General features: G+C 59.5%; 1 protein-coding gene across 1 annotated transcript; it reads right to left on the bottom strand.

Annotated features, from left to right (window-relative positions):
- Positions 1–3,379: 3,379 nt before the first annotated feature.
- EFHD2 (EF-hand domain family member D2) lies at positions 3,380–19,602 on the bottom strand. Its single transcript, XM_032393203.1, has 4 exons — positions 19,216–19,602; positions 7,108–7,255; positions 6,088–6,222; positions 3,380–4,952 (listed from the first exon to the last, which is right to left on the bottom strand). The coding sequence occupies exons 1-4, from the start codon at positions 19,524–19,526 to the stop codon at positions 4,821–4,823; spliced, it is 726 nt and encodes a 241-aa protein (XP_032249094.1). The 5' UTR covers positions 19,527–19,602; the 3' UTR covers positions 3,380–4,820.
- Between the last annotated feature and the right edge of the window lie 868 nt (positions 19,603–20,470).

The raw sequence follows: 20,470 nt of genomic DNA on the forward strand, positions 1-20,470 counted from the left end.
AACGCGTGCAGAGCCACGTGCCGCACGTTCGAACCTGCACCGCACATAGGGATAGCCGCAAACGCGCAGGCGCACAAGGAGTGAGGTCCCAGACGAAGAGTCTTTGATTTTTTTCTTTTTTGGAATGTCCCCAGAGAAACTGACCTTTTTTTTTGGAGGGAAGTTGCTGGCTGCTTTGAAGGCGGAGACAGCATCATCTTTAGGGGAGTTTCCTGGTTTGGAGGCTTGGGGAAAACCGAGGTCTCCTTCATCTGCCTCACATTCTGGAGACGGGATGTTGCGGGTTTGCCTACTGCTGGGCCACACTCGGGAAGGAGGGAAAACCCAGAGCCATCGCTTCCTGGCTGTGTGACCTTGCGTTAATGGCTCAACCTCTCTGTGCTTCTGTGCCCTCATCAGTAAAATGGGGGTAAAAAATGGTACTGCTGCTTACTGCAGGGAGTGCGTGGCATTCGGCAAACTCCATGTAAGTGTTGGCTGCTCTTCTTGCTGTTGTCTGCTTCTTGCGAGAAATCTTGAGTCTGGACATCGCTGGGCCCTTTGGCCTTCGTGGGCCCCTTCCTCCATCAAAAAATACTTAAAAAGCATGTTTTGTGACTGCATAGGTATAAAGACTAATATAATCTAAGCTGGTATAATGGACTAGAAGCCCGGATTGTATTCTTTTCCTGCTGATTTTATAAGAAACCGAAAGATTTTCGTGGGCCCTAAAGGTATTGTGGGCTCCACGCTGCGGCCACAGTGTGGATGGACCAGTCAGCCCTGGCCGTGACCCGTCCTTATGCCGGGATGTGTGCGACTGAGTGACGGAGTGAGACTTCGGGGAATGTTCTGTGGATCACTGGAACCTTCTCTGGGCCCTGGAGGTGCCTCTCGCTGTGTCTTGGGGTGGCCAGGGAGAAAACTGTGTTCTCACTGGGAGCAACTGGGCAGAGGCGGGAGCTAGGGCCGGCCCCTGCTGACTTGGCCTTGATGCAAGGAGCCCTGGTCAGGGGATGCCGTTACGCCGGTGGTCCAAACTGCCCAAGTTACAGTGCTGACATGTAGGGGCCTGACCTGATTTGCTGGCCTTGGTAGGTAATCAGAGCTAAAGAAGCGCCATGGGGTGCGGGTTGGGGGTTGTGAATATCTGCAGAGGGGAGCCCCTTGGAGTGGATTTCCTGGATTAACTTGTTTAAAGACTTGACTGTTTTGTTTGCCCAGTCTGTGGGGTGCTGACATACTGTGTACCAGAAGCCACCCATCCGTCCATCCGTCCATCCGTCCATCCATCCATCCATCCCTTTCTCCCTCCCGCATTCGCTGAGCACCTGCCATGCACACCTTGCGCTCGAGCTGGAGCTGCAGAGGTGAGACCCTGCTCAGCGCCGCTGGAGCTCCCTGATGGGCAGGGCAGTAAGCGTTCCTCTGAGTGTTCTGGCCGAGGGCTGGGAGCCCTGAACGAGAAGAGGTTCGTTTGGGCTGGGAGCTCAGTGGGGTGCGGATTGAGAAAGGATTCCCTCTCAACAGATTCCATGTCCAAAATGAACTCGAGGACTTGACGGTGTGAGAATGCTGGAATCCCCATTCTCATCCCCTTGAACTCTGTGCTTTCTAGGACCCGGAGCGGAGCCTCCCAGGGCCTGGGCTGCAGAGTCTCCCAGATACTCAGGGCCAGACTCTCCTGGAAAAATAATCAAGGGTGACTTGGCAGAGGCTGAGCTGCTGGATGGGGGACCTCAGGAGAAGCGGTGCCAAGGTTGGGAGCGCGGGGGTGGTGAGAGCCTGAGAAACAGGGCAGGTGCCACTGACTGGGGCCCATAGTTTCTAATGGCTGGGACAGGACTCTCAGGTGGCATCTGTTTCTTGGGTGAGGGCCACTAAGGGGCCAGCAGGGGTGGGAGGGGGGAGAGGCTGAAAGTGTTTCTCCTTAGAACCAAATGGAAGTATTGGGGGTTCAGAGGAGGCCTGGGGGCTCACTGAGGGGTTTCTGTGTTTGGCAATGGGGACCCAGAGGATGGGACCTGGGAGGGGATCAAGGAACTATATACTTTTCCACTCTCAGGTCCTGAGTCACTCCGGGCCTCTTCATTCCGCAGCCTGATCCCTCTGCTGGAGTGGGGCTCTCGGGCAGGCCGAGGCTGAGGGCCCCCTCCTGGCTGAGACCTGTTGGTGTGGTGGAGGGTCCTGGTGTGGGACAGCTGGCCGGTGTCTCTCACATCCCGAGGGCCCGAGGCCCACATCCATCATGGGCCAGCTGGAAGGCGGGGCTCGAGAGCTTGAATTTTAGTCCTTCCCAGTCAGGGTCCTCTACCCCTTTGTTCTAAGACCCTCTGAGCGTGGACGTTAGGGATTCTGATGTTCTTCCCTTGGGAAAGGGGTACCGAAAGACAACGCTGAACCTAACATGTTGTGTTCATGATGGTGGCATCTTTGGCATTGGGCGGCTTGTGCCAGTGACCTTCCCCAGGAAACCCACTCCAAGGACAGGGCAGGTGAGGGAGCCTGGGGCTACTGCAGTACCACCCACTTCCACCTGGGGGCAGCGATGCCCAGCCGAATCCCACACTCCCACACCCCAACTCAGGTTGCACCCCGTACCTGAAAACTGCAGGGCTGGGAAGACCCTAGAGACCCTAGCCCACCTTCACTTTGAACAGACCTGTGGGAGCCTGTGACCCAATAGGAGCCTGATCTGTCCAATGCCACATGGGGAGCACCCTGGGTCTTTCTTCATCATGCTACCACCCCAGCCTGTCTTGTGTGTGTGTGTGTGTGTTGGGGGGGTGATGGAGGCTTGGGGTGTGTCTGCATGGTGGACAATCTTGGGGGTCTCTTGGGTGCATCTATCTAGAACGCCCACAGTGGTGGCACCACTTCCAGTGCATGCCCTCATCTGAACTTGCCTGGCGGGTGAGCGGATGGGGAGGGGGACCGGCTGCGGGCTGAGGGCCTGGGTCTGCATTCTGTTCCCCCCCACCCCCCAGCCCTGTCTGTCTCCTCCCAGCCCGTGTGCCTCTGGGAGACTTTCTGGGAAACAAAACAGCACCCCTCATGGGCTGGTGGTGAGGATTACCTGAGTAAATATATGTAAAGCGCTTAGAGTAGCCCCTGGTGAGAGGGGTGGGCATCACGCTCAGCCTCCCCCCTTAGGAAAAGTCTCCTCCCGGGGCCTCTGACAGGACACGGGAGCCACCTGAATAAATGCTGCCCCAGCACCAGGTGGCCTCGTCCCCTTCCTCCCTCTCCCAGCCCCTCCCCTCCTCCACCAACCAACAAGAACCACACACACATAAGAATATAGACTTTTATCTTATTTTAGTTAAAAAAAATAATTGTACCACCAAATGAAGAAGTAGCTTTCTTTGTGGGAAGGTGAGAAGGGGGGAGAAGCAATAAGCCAAAGAAAAAGAACTTTTTATATTCATCTGTATAAACATATCCGCTAAGGCAAACGCAATCCAGGGCCAAGGCTGCCGCACTAGGGTCAGTACCTCCTAATTTCTGCAGGTTCTAAGGCCAAAAAAATAAAACCTCTGCAAATCCAACAGGAGTTTCGTGGACTCTTGTGGCATCTTACTAAAATAAAGAGTTATCAAGTTTACAAAGCAGTGACGTCATGACACACACCGAAAGTTGCATAACCGTGGCCTCGAGGGCCACTCACTGGTTTGGACTGGGTGACGGGCACAGTTTCACGACACGGCAACGGACACAGACGCGCGCACACACGGACACGCACGCACGGAAGTGAGCACACTGGGAGCTGCGTGGGACCGGGCTGGTGGCACAGGCTTGGCCGCCGCCCGTCTGCAGATGGGCACAGGGAGGGCTGGGGTCCCCATGCTTCCTCGGGGAGGGGGGGGGTGACGGGACAGGTCCCGTCGCTGGTGACAAGACGGTGCCCATCACTTGGGGGAAGGATGGCGTGAAGGGGCCACGCAAGGCCCCTGCTCCCCACTGCCTGGTCCGTGCAAGCCACTTAAAGCACTTCTTGGACGCGTCCTGGAGAACGGAGCCGGGCGCTGGTTTCCTTCCCCGTGAAGGGGCCAATCCCTCCTCCCCACCCTGCTCTCTCCCGAGCCCCTGGGACCCTCGGGTGGTTCCAGGGAGACTGCGGAGTGGCCTTTCTGGCCCCGGAGCCTTCCCTGCCCATGATCCCTGGCACGGGCGGCAGAGCGTGGGCCCGTGAGGTAGATCAGCACAGCTGCCCCCTCCCCTGCCTGGCTGGGGCCTCTGTGTGGACATGGGGTGCCGGGGCCTGGGTCCCTCTGCCTAAACAGAAGCCCCCCTCCCCGCCCAGCAGAGAGAGGAGGCAGGGCTGGAGGAACAGTCGTTGGGGGTGGGGAGCCCCCGGGCCTCTGCTTAGCCCCTTCGGAGCCCGCCACATTCCTGCCGTCCGTCCTCCCCAGACTGGGAAGCGGCTCGAGGGCCCCAGGGGCCACGCGCTCTGCAGGTTAAGGGCAGGGGCCGCTGGGCAGGGAGGAGGAGAGCGTATGGAGGGCAGCGAGTCCCCCAGGCCCAGGAGCTGGGCTCGGAGCTGCGGCAGAGCTGGAAGGCAGGGGCGGCCAGGGGCGAGACACACACCGGGGTCGCCAGGGAGGGCTGGGCCCGGCGAGGAGCCAGCACAGGCGGCCGGGCCCCAGGAAGAGCGGGAGGGAGCGGGGGGGCCGGGCCGCCTGGGACACCCCACAGCTGGCTCCGTTCACAGACTTGGTAGGTTTTCCGTATGGTCCCTTCAGACAGAGCCCAGGATTCAGGCTCGGCCTCCAGTCTGCCCACCCCTGCTGGCTGGACTGGGCGCTGGGGCCGGGGCCAAGCGGTCAGGCCGCAGCTCCTTGCTACTTGAAGGTGGACTGCAGCTCCTTGAAGGCTGCCTTCCGCTGCTTCATCTCCTCCGCCTGCTTCTTCCTCTCCTCCTGCTCCGCCTTGATCTCCTCCTCGAAGCGGCTGGACACATTGATGGCCTGGACCTGCAGTGGAGTCGGGGTGACGGGGGTCAGGGCGGGAGGGGCGTCTGGGCCTCCACCGTGGGCTCTCGGGCCCTCGGTCCTGTGCCCTCCCCCTGCCAGCCCACGGACTGCTCTGCCTCTCGCTAGCTTGGGCCCGGGGCCGGGGGCTTCACTGAGCCTCAGTTTCCCATTCAGAGCCTGAATAGCTCAATAACTGACTTGAGGATTCGTTGAGGGGATTGGAAGCTACAACATATATTTGGTGTTTGCTGCCTAGAGTGAGTCCCGTAAGTGGGAGCTTCGATGTTGCTCTTTTATTTATTTATTTATTTGGGGGGTGGAGAGCACAAGTTGGAGGGAGAAGAAGAGGGAGAGGGAGAAGCAGACTCCCCACTGAGCAGGGAGCCGGACACAGGGCTCAATCCCAGGACCCCGAGATCATGACCTGAGCCGAAGGCAGATGCTTAACCGACTGGGGCGCCCAGGCGCCCCCTGAAGTTGCTATTCTTATCCTGCTTCCCGTTCTGGGAAGCCCAGATGCATACCAGGTCCCACTGATGAACCCTGGAACATCCCATCAACCCCAGAAGCCCAGAGGGAGGTGGGAGGCAGCCTTCAGAAGCAATGTTCTTAGTTAACATGGGGAGAGGGAGAAAGAAGGAAAAGCAGGTGCCCTGGGAGGTCAGAATCTAGGAGCCGTATTTGTCTCCTCCATCTAAGTGCGTGCGGCACCGGGAAGCTGCCGTGTATTTGGGCGCCTCTGGGGCCCATACTCTCTCCAGGCCGGGGCTGGCGGGGCTGGGGTCTCTGAGAGGCCCATGAGCCAGTGCCCTGTGTTTCTGGGCCTGCTCTGCCATCTCCCAGGCCCACCTTTCAAGGACTAGTCCTTCGGGGATAGTGGTTCTGTGGGCTAGAGAGAGAAAGGGGAAGCCGGGAGGGATCCCAGCCTGATGGAAGGGGACAGAAGCCAGGAGCGCTGTGGGCCCTGCCCAGGCCAGCCCTTGCGTCAGCGTCCTGTCTCCTCTGTGCGGCCTCAGCAGGAACACGAAGGGTGAGCACTGACCCTGGAGCTAACTCAGGGTCCTGTCCTCCCCCCGGGCACCCTTGTCCTTGAGCGCCCCCCACCCTGGGCTCCACACAGCCTCCGGTTCCTCACCTTGGCCTCAAAGAAGCTCTTGGCCCCCTTGACGCCCTCGGTGGAGACGTCGATCTCGGAGAGGCGGGCGAGCACGTGCAGCCCACTGTCCTCGGGCAGCTCCCCAGCCGCTGCCTTGCGGAATATCAGGAGGAACTGCGGTCGGGAGAAAAGCACGTCGTCAGGGAGGGGCAAGGGGCCAGAGGTCTGGGCTCTCTCCTGCCATGCTCTGGGCCTCGGTGTGCCCGTCTGTACAATGGGAGGCAAGGTGACCCATCTCCCGCTCTCCCGGGATCTGGGGCTGCCGCAGGCCTGTGTGCCCATGCTCGGCTCCCCGGAAGAGCCCCAACCTACCTCGTATCTTTGTCTCCACTGTTCCCCCAACCAATTTACTGAGTCCTCAAGGTATAGGATTGTGCCCATTTTACAGACTGTGGAAGACTCAGAGACAAGGAAAAAACCTGCCCCGAATCTCAGCAGCAGAAAGTAACGGAAGAAGGGTCTGAACCCACATCCTGACTCCACACCATCATCGTGCACGGCCTGCACCTTCCTCCCTGGACGCGTCCTCCCACCGCCTTTCCCTTGCTCTGTCTCCTCTAGGCTTCTTGCTGATTCGCTGTCATTCACCCGAGGCTGCCTGGGGTCCACTACCGTGTTTTCTGGCTGTGAGCCTCCATTTCCTCCTCCTCGGAACAGGCTTGCTCATGGCTTCTGCCCCAGACTGAGGACGGACCGAGACCCCAAGTGTGAAGTCACCCAGCACAGAGCCTGGCCCCTCTTGGACGCAGTGCACGTCACTCCCTCCGCCCCGTCCCCCCGTCTCCTGGGTCACAGCACCCTGCCATTTTGCTCTCTGGGAATCTCCCCCTCTACACTCCAGGACCCTAGGAGCACAGGGCTTTCCTCTGGATTCCCAAAGCCCCCCGCCAGGGTCAGGTATACAGAAGTCATTCAGTAAGTGCTGACCATGTGAAGGAATGGACATCCTTCCCTCCTCACTCAAGGCAGCCGAGAGCCCCCCACGGGGAGCGGGCTCACCTCCCGGAAGCTGAGCTTGCTGTCAAAATCCTCATCCACCTCCTTGATCATGTTTTTCAGGCCCAGGTGGGTCTGCGGGGCTCCGAGCTTCTCCATCATCAGCTTCAGCTCCATCAGGTCAATGAAGCCGTCCCGGCCAGCGTCGTACCTGTGGGAGCAAAGGCAGAGGCTAAGGACATCCTGACGCCCCACACCTGATGGGTCGGAGCACCACGGGCTGGACTGTGAGGAGCCTGTCACCCTGTTGCAGCTGGAAGGGACTTCGGTCCACGTGAAGTCCCGAGGCGTGGCTACTGCTTGGTTACCTCTGATGACGAGCAACTCCCCACATGGCCTGCGGCCTCTGCCATGTGGAACAGCGCTAACTTTTGGGCCAGTGCGATGCGTAAGGAAGCTGAAACCACAGCCTGCCTGTACTGAGTGGGACGGGAGCAGCAGGGAGAAAGAATTCACGACACCACAGGGTACGGCTTGCAGGGGCAGGGCGGGGGGGCGGCGACCCTGATGTTATCTCCAGGGCCAGCCTGGCATCCCTACCGGCCCCATCGCTCCCCTACTCCTGCCTCCACCCAGGAGAGAGGCAGAATGTAGCACGTGTCACAGGGCAGGGCCTCAGGAGGGAGGCCCCCGGGGCGAGGTCCTCTTGCAGCTTGCTGGGAGGTGGCCCGGGGCAAACTCAGGGAACAGTTTGTGCGGGGTGTGCCAGCTGTGAGTGGGGAGGGGGGCTGTGGCTGGAAAGGGCTGCGACGCTGATTAGGTGATAAATATGTGTCTGCACACTGCAGGTCTGTTTTCTGCCACCAACGGCCCAGCAGACACGGGGACAGTGTGCGTCTGGGGGCGGGGGGGGGGGGCTGTCTAAATGTCCCTCTCGCGGGCCTCCTTGCGGTAAGAGCTTGGGTCAGAGATGGCCTCCGGGCTGTTCCCCCGGCTGGGGAGGTGCCGTGCTGCAGAGCTCATCATATCACAGCGGATGTGGGCCCTCTTATCAGGCTAACCAAACACCTGCCCTGACTGCCTCTTGGTGGGGGGTGGGAAGTGTGCTCTCAGGGCTAAAATGGGCTTTCTGAGCCGAGAGAAGCCTGCGTAGCCCCAGGCCTCAAGCTGCCTGGGTGTGTTGGTGACAACAGAGCGACACAGAGGGGCTGAGCTGCAGAAACCCGTGTCCTGGTCTTGGCGTTCCTGCATGAACACACACCTCGTTTCTGTGCCTTCCTCAGGGCTCCCCAGGTCCCTTCCCCCAGCCCTATTATATGTAAGCTCCGCATGACCTTGAGCAACTAATAGAAACCACTTTTTGAAATCTGTCTTTGTGCCAGGGAACTTTACATATTTTGTTGTACTTAATCCCCGTAATAACCTTATATAATGGAGGCTCAGAGAGGTTAAGTGACCTGCCCAAGGTCACAGAGCAGTAAAGGAAGGGGGCGGAAGCCCAGCTCCTCAGCCTGCGCACCTGCTCTGTGTCAGCCTGCTTCCAGGGGTCCTGGTGGGGCCCGCAGCACGGAGCCGTCTGCCCGGAGCACTGAGCAGTTGGTGCGAGGGGTATAAATAGTTCACAAACGAGTCAGTGGTTGGAAGTGACGGCCCGGGGCAGCACGGGGAAGACGGGGTTCTGGGAACCCTGCAGCGACCACGGTCCTGAAGCCTTTTTCCCCCGCAGGGCTGGGGGCGAGGGGGAAGGGAGACAGGGCAGATGTGCCAGAGGTCCCTGGGGGCAGTGCCATGGCTGGGGTGGGAGCCGGCGTGAGAGGGGGTGGGAGAAGGCTGTGGGCCTCGGGAGGGCCAGGCAGGCCTACGATCCCATGCTCCAGGCTACCCTTCAAGCTGGAGGGGCCCTGGGGTAGGGGGGCACGGCAGAGGCCCCGCCTCCCCCCTTTGGAGTCTGGGAAGGGGGCTGGGCAGCTGCGGCGTGACCCCGAGTGACAGGTCGTGGAGCGGAGAGCAGCCTGGTGAGGGGGCCGGTCCTCCCTGGGGCAAGCCATGTGCACGCCGCCCTTCAGGGAAGCCCCGCTGCCATGTCAGGGCTGGCGCAGACCGCCTGGGTTCTGGGAGACCCTGCCCCGTGAGCCTCCAGCCGAGCTGTGACGGTGACGCTCTCGCAGGGTCGGCGTGAGGACTGACCGAGCTCCTGCACGGCCCGCACTTAGCCCCGTGCCCCGCACACGGAGCGGACTCCAGAAATGGAGCGTGGCCATCACTAGAGTGAGATCTAGTTGCCTCTCGGAAGCTCCTACTGTGTGCCAGGCAGTTTTTTCTTTACAACTTCTGTGCTCAGCAATCCTGGGAGGATTATTTCCCCATGTGACTGACCAGGGAACAAGGATAGGAGGGGTGAGGGCGCTGGCCTGCTGACCAGCTCGCCAGGGACTCACCCCCCCATCCCTGGGGTTCCCACACTCTACTCCGCTGTCCCACCTGCCTCTCCTGAGCCCCAGCTTTATTTACTGCTCACGTGTATGGGTTTCCTCCGCAGCTGGGGGTGGCTCAGTTTCAGAGGAAGTGCAGATAAAGTGACCGAACTTGGACAGACTTTGGCTCCGTATTTGTTGGTCTCTCAGGCCTGGCTGGGCTGCAGCTTTATCTGCGGCTTGAACCCGCTGCTTGCATCAATCAAAAGTCAATCAATTACCGGGTCTGGGCTCTCTCCCGGGCGGGCTCTGGTCCCCACGGGGACAGTGCAGGGGCTGGTCATAGTGCCAGCAGATCAGTTGCCAAGGGGAGTCGACAGAGGTCAGGAAGAGGCCAGGTGCTGGGGTGGGAGTTGGGTCCCCCAAAGGAGGAGACACTGCGGGGGCGGGGGGGGGAGGCCATTCCCACAAGGCTCCTGGGGAGCAAGCATCTACTCTGTGCCCTGGGCTAGGGGCCACTGGATCAGCCAAGTCCCTAGGGTGACTGAAGATGACCCTGAAGCTTCTGTCATATCAGCTCTGCTGAGACTGACTGGGGTCCAAACCCCAGATCTGCCACTTGGCTGGCTGGCTGATCCTGGTCAAGTCACCTAAGCCCACAGACCCCAGTGTCCCCATTTACATTGTGGGGATCAAAGGACCCATCTCAGGACGGAGGCAAAGATTAAAAGAGACAAGCCACATCAGTTCCTAGCACAGAGCCTGGCCCACGGTAAGCACTTAATGGGCACGCATGGACAATAATGCCAACTGTAATAATAATAAATAGAAGCATTATTATCATTACCTACCTTTAGGATTAAAGATTAAATGAGATGATGAACATAAAATGCCTGGTACGTAACGGGTGCTTAAAGCCTGCTAATTTCATTATAATCGTGGCCACTGAGCACTTGGTGTGTCCCACGCAGTACGTTAAGTACTTTGCACATAGAACGTAAAATGGTGCTGATTAAGAATGATGATGGTAAAAGACACAAGGGCCTCTCCCTTGGGCGCCAGTCCTGATGGAGCACGGCTGTGAGAAACGCTCGCTGTAGACTGGTCTGGAGGCGGGGGGTGGGGGGAGGCAAGATGATCCAGCGCTGCCCCCCAGCATCTCCCCCTCCTCTGAGGCTCCCACTACTTCCCCCACTGGGCCTGATTCAAAGACCTCACCACTTGGGGACGTAGAAAGACAGCAGGACAGAGCCTTTTGCTCTCTTGCTGGGCAGAGGGAGAGAGGAGCCTCAGCCCTGGATTACTCTGTCCCCTTCTTTCATGGGAAGGAAGTGACAAGGTAAGGGGGGGACTGTCACCGTGCCACCGGCAGTGGGTGACTGGCAACACAGGAGATGGCCCTGGCTGGGGAGACCCTCTCATCCATCAGCTCTCTCCCTGAGCTGTAACTGAGGGTGCAGGTGGCTCAGGGGGACCAGGGAAAGCGAGTCAGTGCACAGGACCTGTCCGCATAGCCTGGTCTACCTGCTTTATGTTATGTGGTGGTGGGGGCTACTGGGGCCCAGAGTAGGCAGCGACCAGCCTGGGGTCACACAGCCGGTGAACTGCAGGATCCCCAGAGCTGGAGGCGTTCCTTCTTCCTGCCTGTCTGCTTCCCTCTTCTTCCTGGTCCCATGGAGGGTCCTGAATTCTCAAGCCTGTAGGGCTGGGGGGCGCTGGGTTGAGAGCCTGGCCTGGGGCCTGCCTGGGAGGGCCAGCTGCATCACAACTCACAGGCTGGGAGCTCAGCACTTTTCTCCAGCACCGGAGGGAGGCTGTTGTACCTGGCACCGTGCCCACATTCCTACCCGCCTCCCCCTGAATAGTCCTCGACAGGCAGGGCTCGGCAGCTGCCGCCCGGATGCCGGTGACAAAATCCCTCCCATCTGCCCTGGAGAGTGGAACAGCCGGCCACCACCCAGGCAGACTTTGCCCCTTTGGGCCGAGCATGTCCCACCCAGCTGGCTACTCCTCCCCCACCTTGGTTCTGATAACCAGGAGTCGTGGGGGGTGGCCAGCGGCTGGCTCCTACCGCGTCCATATCAATACCCTGTTTCGTAACAGTATTATCCTTAGTGGCTACTCTTTGCTGAGCACTTATTATGCGCCAGGCACTATGCCAAGTATTCTGCATCAGACCCTCACAAGAACCCTGTGAAGCAGGCATAAATATCCCCATATGACAGATGAGGAGATGGAGCCTCGGGGAGGAAGTGACTTGGCCGAGGCCATAGCTGACAAGGACAAAGCTGGGATCTGGACCCAGACCTGCTGAAACACACAGGCTTTTAACTCCTATGCTGTGTCCTGATGCCCACAGACCCTGTACTAGAGAGTCTCAGGTTGGGAGGGATATTGGAGGCCACTCGTTCAGCCGTCCGTGAAGGGCAGATTCCCAAGGCAGTTTTCCTGCTTGTGTCTTGAATGCCTCTGAGCACAGGAAGCTCACTGCTTCACTTAAGGCAGCCCATGTTGGCTTTGGAATTATTAGAAGGTTGTTCCTTTTTTTTTTTTTCTTTACCATAGGGGGTGGGGGATGGGTTAGCCTGGTGATGGGTATTAAGGAGGGCACGTTCTGCATGGGGCACTGGGTGTTATATGCAAACAATGAATCATGGAACACTACATCAAACACTAATGATGTAATGTATGGTGATTAACATAACATACTAAAAAAAAAAGGAATTAAAAAAAAGAAGGTTGTTCCTCGTGAACGAGCCTCCCCACCTACCAGCCGTGCTGTGGAGTCTGATGGCAGAATGAGGAATTATCACAGCTGCTGCACAGGGCGGGCAAGGTTGGGGCACGGAGACGCCAATTCTGTCCCTTCTGCTTCCTCTCCCAGGCCTTTGCGGCTGGCCCCTCAGCCCATGGCGGGTCCCCAGGAGGAGAAACAGCTGGAGAGGGCAGAGTTTATGGACCAAGGATCCCCCCAGGCCCACCTGGCTTTGGTCTCGGCATTCACAGACCCGGTCTTTCCCCAGCCTGTCTCCCCCAGTGGCTCCTAGGCCTCGCTACTCTTTGTCCTATGAACTGGGAAGGCAGGTCCCTTGGGGCAGGAAAGTTCTGGACAAGAGAAAAATTCTGGCCTTGCTCGCTGTTGCAGCCAGCTTGGCCCTGCCCGCCTCCCTCCGCAGGTGGCCACCCACCACCCACATGCTCTGATAACTGCTCCCTCGGCATGGCCCCTTGGGTCGTGCACGCCCCCAACCCCAGACTGTCTGACTCATGTGGGGGGAGCCCAGCCACTCACCACTTCCTCCAGTCCTATCTGCAGAATCGGACACTCGATCTGTTGCCATGTCAGCCAAGGAGAGGGTGTGCGTGTGTGTGTGTGTGCGTGTGCGCATGCATGTGGCTCTCCCACAGCTTTTCAGTGAGTCTAAGGATCAAGTGGGAGCCCCCCCACAAGTTGGTGGCAATCAGCTGGGGGCTTGTCAGGGCTCGGGACCTCCCAGTCTCGGGTTCAACTGCCACATGCTGAGCGCCAGGCCAGGAGGGCATCTCCCCGGGCCTGTAATGCCAGCGGCGGGCGTCCTGCCAACTCGGAATAATATTTATCGTTACAACAGTGATTGCAAAGAACATTCACTGAGTGTCCAGTCCAACCTTGTGTTTATTATTTAACTTAATCTTCCCCTTACTGCCCAGACTGAGTAACCTGCCCTACCCGAAGGACGTCCTCAGGCAAGTGGGGGGAGACAGCTGTGGGTGGCCTGGTGCTTCGGACACTTGAGTGTTAAAATGCGGATTCTGATCCAGTAGACCCGGGATGGAGCCGCATTTCTAACAAGCACCCGGCTGCCGCTGCCGCCGCCCTCTTTGGGGCCCCTGGGAACCAGGGACTTGGGAGTCAGACAGACCCAAGTTCAAATGCTGTCCCCGCTCCTTACTAGCTGTGTGACGCTGGACAGGTCCCGTAACCTCTGGGAGACCCCGTGTTCTCATTTGTGACAAGAGTGATGATGAGCTCACAGGATGCCATAAAAGGATTAAATAAGAGACAAGATGCCCGGGATGGGGTAGGCGGACAGTGTCCGCCTCCGTCACACGAGGGTCCCCACACAGCTCAGGAACCCCAGGCCTGGCTCCCTGCTAGCCGCACCCTGCTGGCATGGGATTCTTGCTTCTCTGCAGTCCTTGAAAAGCGGAAGTCAGCCAAGGAGAAGGCTGCTCAGCAGTCAGAGGGAACTCAGCTGCTGGAGGGAGTGGGGACTGTCCCTGCTGAGGTCTCAGAGCGGCTCTGCCTGGCCTCCTCCTCCTCCTCCGCCTGGGCTGGCCTTGCAAGAGGGCCTCCCCTGAGGCGGCAGGGCCTGGTCTCCCAGAGCCTGGACTCTCACAGCTGAAGCCTGGCCTTGGACCCAGAGGGTCCAGACCAGAGAAGGCAGGAAGGTGCAAAGCCAAAGGGGAACCAAAAGTCCCCGGGCGGGGGAGGGGAGAGGTGACTCAGAATCAGAAGGGGAAGTAGGAAGAGCAGAGGGTGAGCACTGAGTTCGGGAAATCCTCCCTCCCCAGGGGTGTGGCATCATCTTCCCAGAAAGCCAGGCTCCTGGAGGCTGCAGGTGGAAGGACCCAACCTCTATATCCCCACAGAGGGCTTCCCCTCCTGAGGCTCTGAGAGCTCCCCTCCCCCAAGCCCCCCATCCATAAACACAGCCCTCTCTCTGCCTCTGGAGCTCCCTGCAGGCCGACCTGCTTCTAATTCTGCCCCTGCCGCTTATTATAACCTTGGGTGCATGACTCAACCTCCTTGAGCCTCAATTTCTTTGGCCAATGGGGGTCATGATTTACCCACCTTACTGCGCTGCTGTGAGCAACTGGACCTGGGGGTCCCACTTAACGAGGAGAGGGTGTGGAGGCAGGGGGCTGGCTGAGGAGGATGCATCATCACGGCATCCCTCGTGAGTGCGTTCAGTCCTCATGGTCGAGATAAAGAAATGGAAGTTTTCACTTCTAGCCGCATGGGCCCATCCTCTCTACCCCCAGAGACCCCTCTATACCACTGCTTTTCATGAGACTTTAAGCTCCCCGAGGGCGGGAGCTTCCTTCTTCCCTTGATTCTCTAGAACTTGCACACAGCAGAAACTTAGTATGTGTTGGATAAATGATCAAATGGATAGATTTTATGTTTTTTCAAAAGCATCTATGTTTTTAACAGCCCACAGGCCGGACATGATGATGGACACTTTACAAAGGGCCAGGACTCTTTAAACTGAATCCTCAGACCTAACCAGGGAAGGTCTTTAGCCCAGGGTGAGCCTGCAAAGCTGAACACTCTGCCTGGAGTCGCCCGGCTGCCCCGCGGCGGACGTGAGCTGTCGTTTGCTCTTTCCTTTTTTCTGCCACCTGCCTTCCACGTAATTAAGTGATAATGAATTTGTTCCTCATTTTTGTTATTTATCAGAGCCATATGTAGCTGTCAACCGGAGTGCCTGTTCAGCAGGAGAAAAGGGGGGTTCTCATGCTGGCTCCCCAACCGTCGGGCCCAAAGCATGAGGCCTTGGCCAGCTGGGCAGCTCTGTAGGGGGTAAGTGGAGGCAGCCAGGAGCGTCTGTGGAACACCCTCCGTGCCAGCCTAGAGGACCACCACCAGGCCTAGGGATGAGGGGACAGGAACTTCACAGTATACTTCCTTTGTGCTGAGCACTGGGTTAAGTACTTCACAACAGCTCAGTGAGGTGGGTGCTATTACTCTGCCTGTTTTAGGGTGAGGAACTGAGGCCCAGAAGGTTTAAGGGCCTTGGGATTCAAACCCACAGACTCCAAACCCACAGACTGCTGCTCTTAATTACTGTGTCCTGCTGTCTTCCAGAAAGGATGTTAGGGGAGCTTCTGTGAGGGACAGGGTCTGAGGAGACACGTGGGAGGAGGAGCAAATGGAGAAGAGCGAAGGGCAGAGGCATCCAGAAGGAGAGGGAAGCCTGCCTCTCTGACGCAAGGGGTCATGAGATACAGTGTCTGGGGACAAGGCTGGCCAAGCAGGGAACTAGGGCATCTTCCTCAGATTCCACAGCAGGTTCAGAATTACGTGGCTGCCGACCTCTCGGGCTGGGCTCAACTTACAAAACCCCACAGAGCCTCACACAGGCTGCTGCCAGGCCAGAGGTGGGCCCCCTTGAGGCTCTGTGGGGTCACACCATTCCCCCTTTGGCTGGAAGTTTCCAGAGAGAGGCCTGAATGGATGGGCCGAGAGAGGTGGGGAGAGAGGTTAGAAGTGCTGGGGCTGCCTGAGGCCACCCGGGGAGGGAGGACTAAGAATCCAGGTTCCGCGGAGGCCCGGGCACAATGCCAGAGCTGTACGGGAGTCACCCCCTCCCAGCCCCACCTGAGAAGCGGGGACCACCATCCTCAGCTGTACAGACAAGGACGCTCTGGTTTGGCCACTGAAAACTTCCCTGTGACCCCAAGCCAGTCACCACACTTTCTGGGTCTCAGTTGCCTTCTCTGTAAGATGGGGAGCAGGGCTGGAGGTCTCTCCCAGCTGGAACCTGCACGGCTGGATGGTGAGGTCAGTGACGGCGGACAGCCTGTCTTGCTTCCCTCAGTCCCCTTGGTTCTCCTTCTATCTCCCTCCTCGGGCAGGATCTGCTGATAGACACTAAACGGATGAACCAGAAGACCCTGGAAGGCAGTCTGTCATCCCGGCGGGTTCAGGACCCCTCAGAAATAAGGAGGCCATTGCTGAATACAGTCTGCTCCTTTTGCAGCTGGGAATTAATTACTAAGTAATTCAGGGCAGAGCCGGGACAGAAGACCAGGCTTTCTAGCTCCTGCCTTCCAAGGAAGGCCAGCTCCCAGTTCCCTAGGACCTCCCTCTCTCTTGTACTCTGCCCCGGTGAATGGCTTCCAGGAGGGCTGGGCTCCCCTCCTCCCCGGGAGGGAGCCAGAGACCAGGGTGGAAGGCTCTCAGCAGGGCCCTGCTTGGACCCAGGAGGTGGCGGCCCCACCAGGGCAGCAGAAGCAGAACAGGGGTTTTGTCCTCCCCGAGAGCCTGTGTGTTGGCTGTTCCCAGCTGGGGCTCGGCCGGGCTCGGCTCAGCACAGTGAAGCCTTGTTTCCTTGAATACAAAACCTGCCGCTTTCTATCCTCGCCAGGGCCCCGGCGGGCGGCACTTCCTTCCCTAGAAGTCCAGCTCCGCGGCCCCTTCCTGCCCCCCGCCCCCACCCCTTCCAAAGCAGCAAGCAGCAGTGGTGCCAAGAGGTGGCCCGCAGGGGAGTTGGAAGGCGTTCAGCTCCCCCCAAACTTCATCAGAGGAAACCTTGTCAAACTAACACCCCAAAAAGCCTCTCTAGAAGGTGAGTGTGCTCGCAAATGCGGCTTCCAGGCCATTCCTCTGGTCATGCGCCCCTTCTGATCAAGCTGCGGCCTCCCAAGTCCCTACCCATTCGGGGTGCATGGGTTCTCCCAAACAGCTCCATCTTTTTTTGGCGGGGTGTAGCAATGCTGAGGGAGCCCAAGAGAAGGAAGATTCTGGCAGAAAGACACGGGCCAATGGTGGGTCTGCGAGGTGGGAAATCAGCCATGAACATGGGAAGGGGGTGTTGGAGAAGTGCGTTCTCCCACGTGGAGGCAGATGTCTGTGACGGAAAACCCAGAAGGGAGGAACACGGCTTTTGGAGGCACAGACCTGAGTTCAGATCCTGATTCCATCATTTTCTAGCTGTGTGGTCTTGGCGAGTTATTTAACTTCTCTGTGCCCAGACCGCCCACCTGTGCCATGGTGATGATGACAGCTCTGCGTCATGGGGGTGCTGGGTGGGATCCGGGAGCTCCTTTGTACCTAGATACTATCAACGCCTAGACACTATCAATCACAGATGCATCTGAACAGCCTCCCCTGCACTGCCTCCCCGACTCCGGGGCGGGGGTTGTGGGGCGGGCCGGCTCTACAGGAAGCTCCAGACAGTGAAGCTATCTATACCTAGCCCTGGGCTCAAGGAGCTTTCCATCAGTTTGGGCTGGAGTCCTGGAAATCCTGCTCTCCTGATGGTGACAGTCTTTGGTGGGGAAAGAAACTTTAGAATTCCCAATAAAGACCCTGGAGTCAAAGAGGCAGGCTCCTCAGGGCCCGGGGACTTCCACACAGAGGCCCAGAGGAGCGTTAAGGACTCAGTTTCCCCCCAGGCTGACCCTTGGGAAAGTATGGGGTTCCCAGCCATCCAGGTCTGGGAAACAAAACCCTCTTCCCCTGTGTGGGGGCCACAGGCAGAAGCAGAAGCGACGAGAAGTGGGAAAGAGCCTTTCTCAAGCTGTGGGGTTGCAAAACACCCCCCTCCTGGGCTTCCTGCTTGCTGCTTGGGTACACAGCGCCATCCTGCCCTGTCCTCCTGCCTCAGCCAAGGTGGGCCAGCGCCTCTCCACTCCAGACCATACCCCGGGGCTGTTCCCCCTCCAGGGGCCAGGGGCAAGGGGATGGGCAACAAGAAGTGTGGAAGGGTACTAAAGGGAAGGGGGCTGCGAGCTTTTACAAACCACCCCCCCCCAGCCCACCCCCTGCACAACTGTGGTTGTGAAGAGTTTGGCTGTCCATCTCAGTCTCAACTGGGTGGACTCAGGGATGGACCAGAAGGGGACCATTTAGTCCCTTCACAGAGATTTTAAGTTTTTTTGGGAGGTGGGGTGGGGTGGGGAGGGCTGAGCCACAGGCCTGGGGGTGTCTGTCCAACCTGCTAAGGGCACAGTGTATGGAATTACACAGAGGAAAAGGTAGGGGTGAGGGCAACCAGGCAAATTAGATAGGGAGGTGTGGGGTGTCAGGAACCCCATGTGGGAGGAAAGGGGGCACACAGTGGGGGAAGGCAGTGACTGCAAAGCTGCTGAGGGGGGAGGTTAGGGCAAGAGGAGGGAGGAACAGTGTGTGGAGGGAGGAGGGGACTCAGCCTTGAAGGGAGGATGGGTGGTACATCCCTGCAGAGTGGGGGGCAGGGATGGAGGGATCCCTAGGAGACCACCTGAGGGTCAAGGATTGGGGTCCTGGCTAGCAGAGTGGATAGGGGTAGGGGTGGAAGGGTCTGGAGGGTCTTTGACCACAGTTTGCTAGCAGATGCTGAATAACTGAAGGGGGGGGTGGTCTTTGCCCAGAACCTATGTTGAGGGGAATCTGAGATAAGCAGAGGAAATGAAAGGACCCCAATAAAAAGAATGGGTACAGCATGGGGTGCAGGGAATGGTAACCTTTGTTGAGGCGCTGGGGGTGTGTGTGGATGTTTTTGACCAGGGTGTTGGGTGTGGGGGTAGGGAATTTGAGTAGCTAGGGAGGGGGAAAGGGAGGCCACGGGGTCCTCAAATCTCAGGGTGCGTGGGTGTCTGGTGGGTGGCGAGGAAAGCTTCACTAACACAGGGGTCCGAGGCCAGAGCCCCAGAATCTTCAGACTCATGTGTATGGTGGTACTGGGGGCTCGCGGGGACTCGGGGTTACCTGGAGGGGCCGCGCGGTCCTCCACACCGAGTGCGCGCGTATGGGGTACTGGCGGCCGCGTCACCGTGAGGGGTCGCGTGTCAGGGGCTGGGGGTCGCCAGACTCACACGCGTGGTGGGGAGGAGGTCTTGAAGCCTCGCGATTAAACGAAAGGGGACGCGGGGTCGCCACCCCTGGTGTGTCGGGGTTCGGGGGAGCACGACTGGCGGCAGGGGTCCCGGGAGGCGCGGGGTTCGGGGGTTCGGGGCCCGAGGCCGGCGCGCGGGGTGGGTGGGGGGGCCGGGTCGGGCGGGCACTCACTGCTTGAACATCTTCTCCATGTCCTTGATCTGCTTCCTGGAGAACTCCTTGAACTCGGTGTAGGGGTTGAAGACGCGGCGGCTGGGCGACTGGGGCTCGCCGATGCCCTGGTTGAGGTCGGCGCGCCGCAGCAGCTTGGCGCTCAGCTCGCCGTCCGCGCTGCCCAGCGCCTCGGCCGCCTCGTCGGGCGCCCCGGCCGCCGCCGCCGCCGCCGCCCCGTTCAGCCCGGGCTGCTCCGGGGCCTCGGCGCCGCCCTCGTCCTCCATCTGCAGCCGCCGGTTCAGCTTGCTGGCCAGCTCGTCCGTGGCCATGGTGGCCCGCGCGGCGCTCGCCTGGGCCCGGCCCCTGCTCGCCGCGCGCCCGCACCGCCTCTGGCCGCGCTCTTCCTCTTCCTGACACTCCCCGGCGCCAGGCCCCGCCCCCGGGGGTGGGGCTTAGGCCCCGCGCGGGGCCCGCCCTCTGCTCGCCCCCGCCCCCGCGCCCGCGTCCGCCCCGCGCGGCCCGCGCGCACTGGGGCTCCGCCGCCGGGGCTCGAGGGCGCGGGTGGGGGGCGCCCACCCCGCCGCCATCCCCCGCCGTAGGGCTGCGGGGCGGGTGGGGGGCGTAAAAATCCACCCTCTCCTCGGTGCTCGATGTGGCCGCAGAGCGCCAGAGGTCCGGCTAGGGGCCGCGGACCGGGGCGGGAAGGAAAGGGATCCATCCCTTCAGTTTGGGTGTGGGTCAGGGCATCCGAGGGACGCCGCCCCCAACCTCTTGTCTGGAATCCCCACGCGGAGAAGCAGTAATCCCGAGTCTGTGACACCCTGTCGGTTGCCATGGAGACGACACGATGTTAACCACCGGCGTTCTCAATGAGGGTTGCAGGGGTGTGAAGGTAGATCCGGTGAGCGGGGACCCTCCGTTTAGATGTAACTGCGGCTGGAGCCGCAACAGCTTTTGGAAAGGGCTGCACCAGCAGTTGCGAGGGAGATGGGGCCGGGCCTCAGCCCCGAACGGTCTCGGTTCTCGGAGACAGGTGGGGAGCTAAAGCGGGGAAGGGGCTGGTCCTCACCCTCGGGCTAGCGCATCACATGGATGACTTGGCAGAATAGCTGCTGGGCCAAGGCTGTCCCCTGAGACTCCGCTTTAGGGGAACTGGCGGGGAGCTTTTGATGCGGCCATTTCGGTGAGGGCCCCAGAGGAGAGAGATCCTCTCCAAGGCTCCATGGGATGCGGCTTCGGGAAGAGGCCTGAGAGGATTTCCCTCTGTGGTCTG

Source organism: Phoca vitulina, unplaced genomic scaffold (assembly GCF_004348235.1).
Source record: "Phoca vitulina isolate PV1807 unplaced genomic scaffold, GSC_HSeal_1.0 scaffold2, whole genome shotgun sequence".
Classification (NCBI taxonomy): domain Eukaryota; kingdom Metazoa; phylum Chordata; class Mammalia; order Carnivora; family Phocidae; genus Phoca; species Phoca vitulina.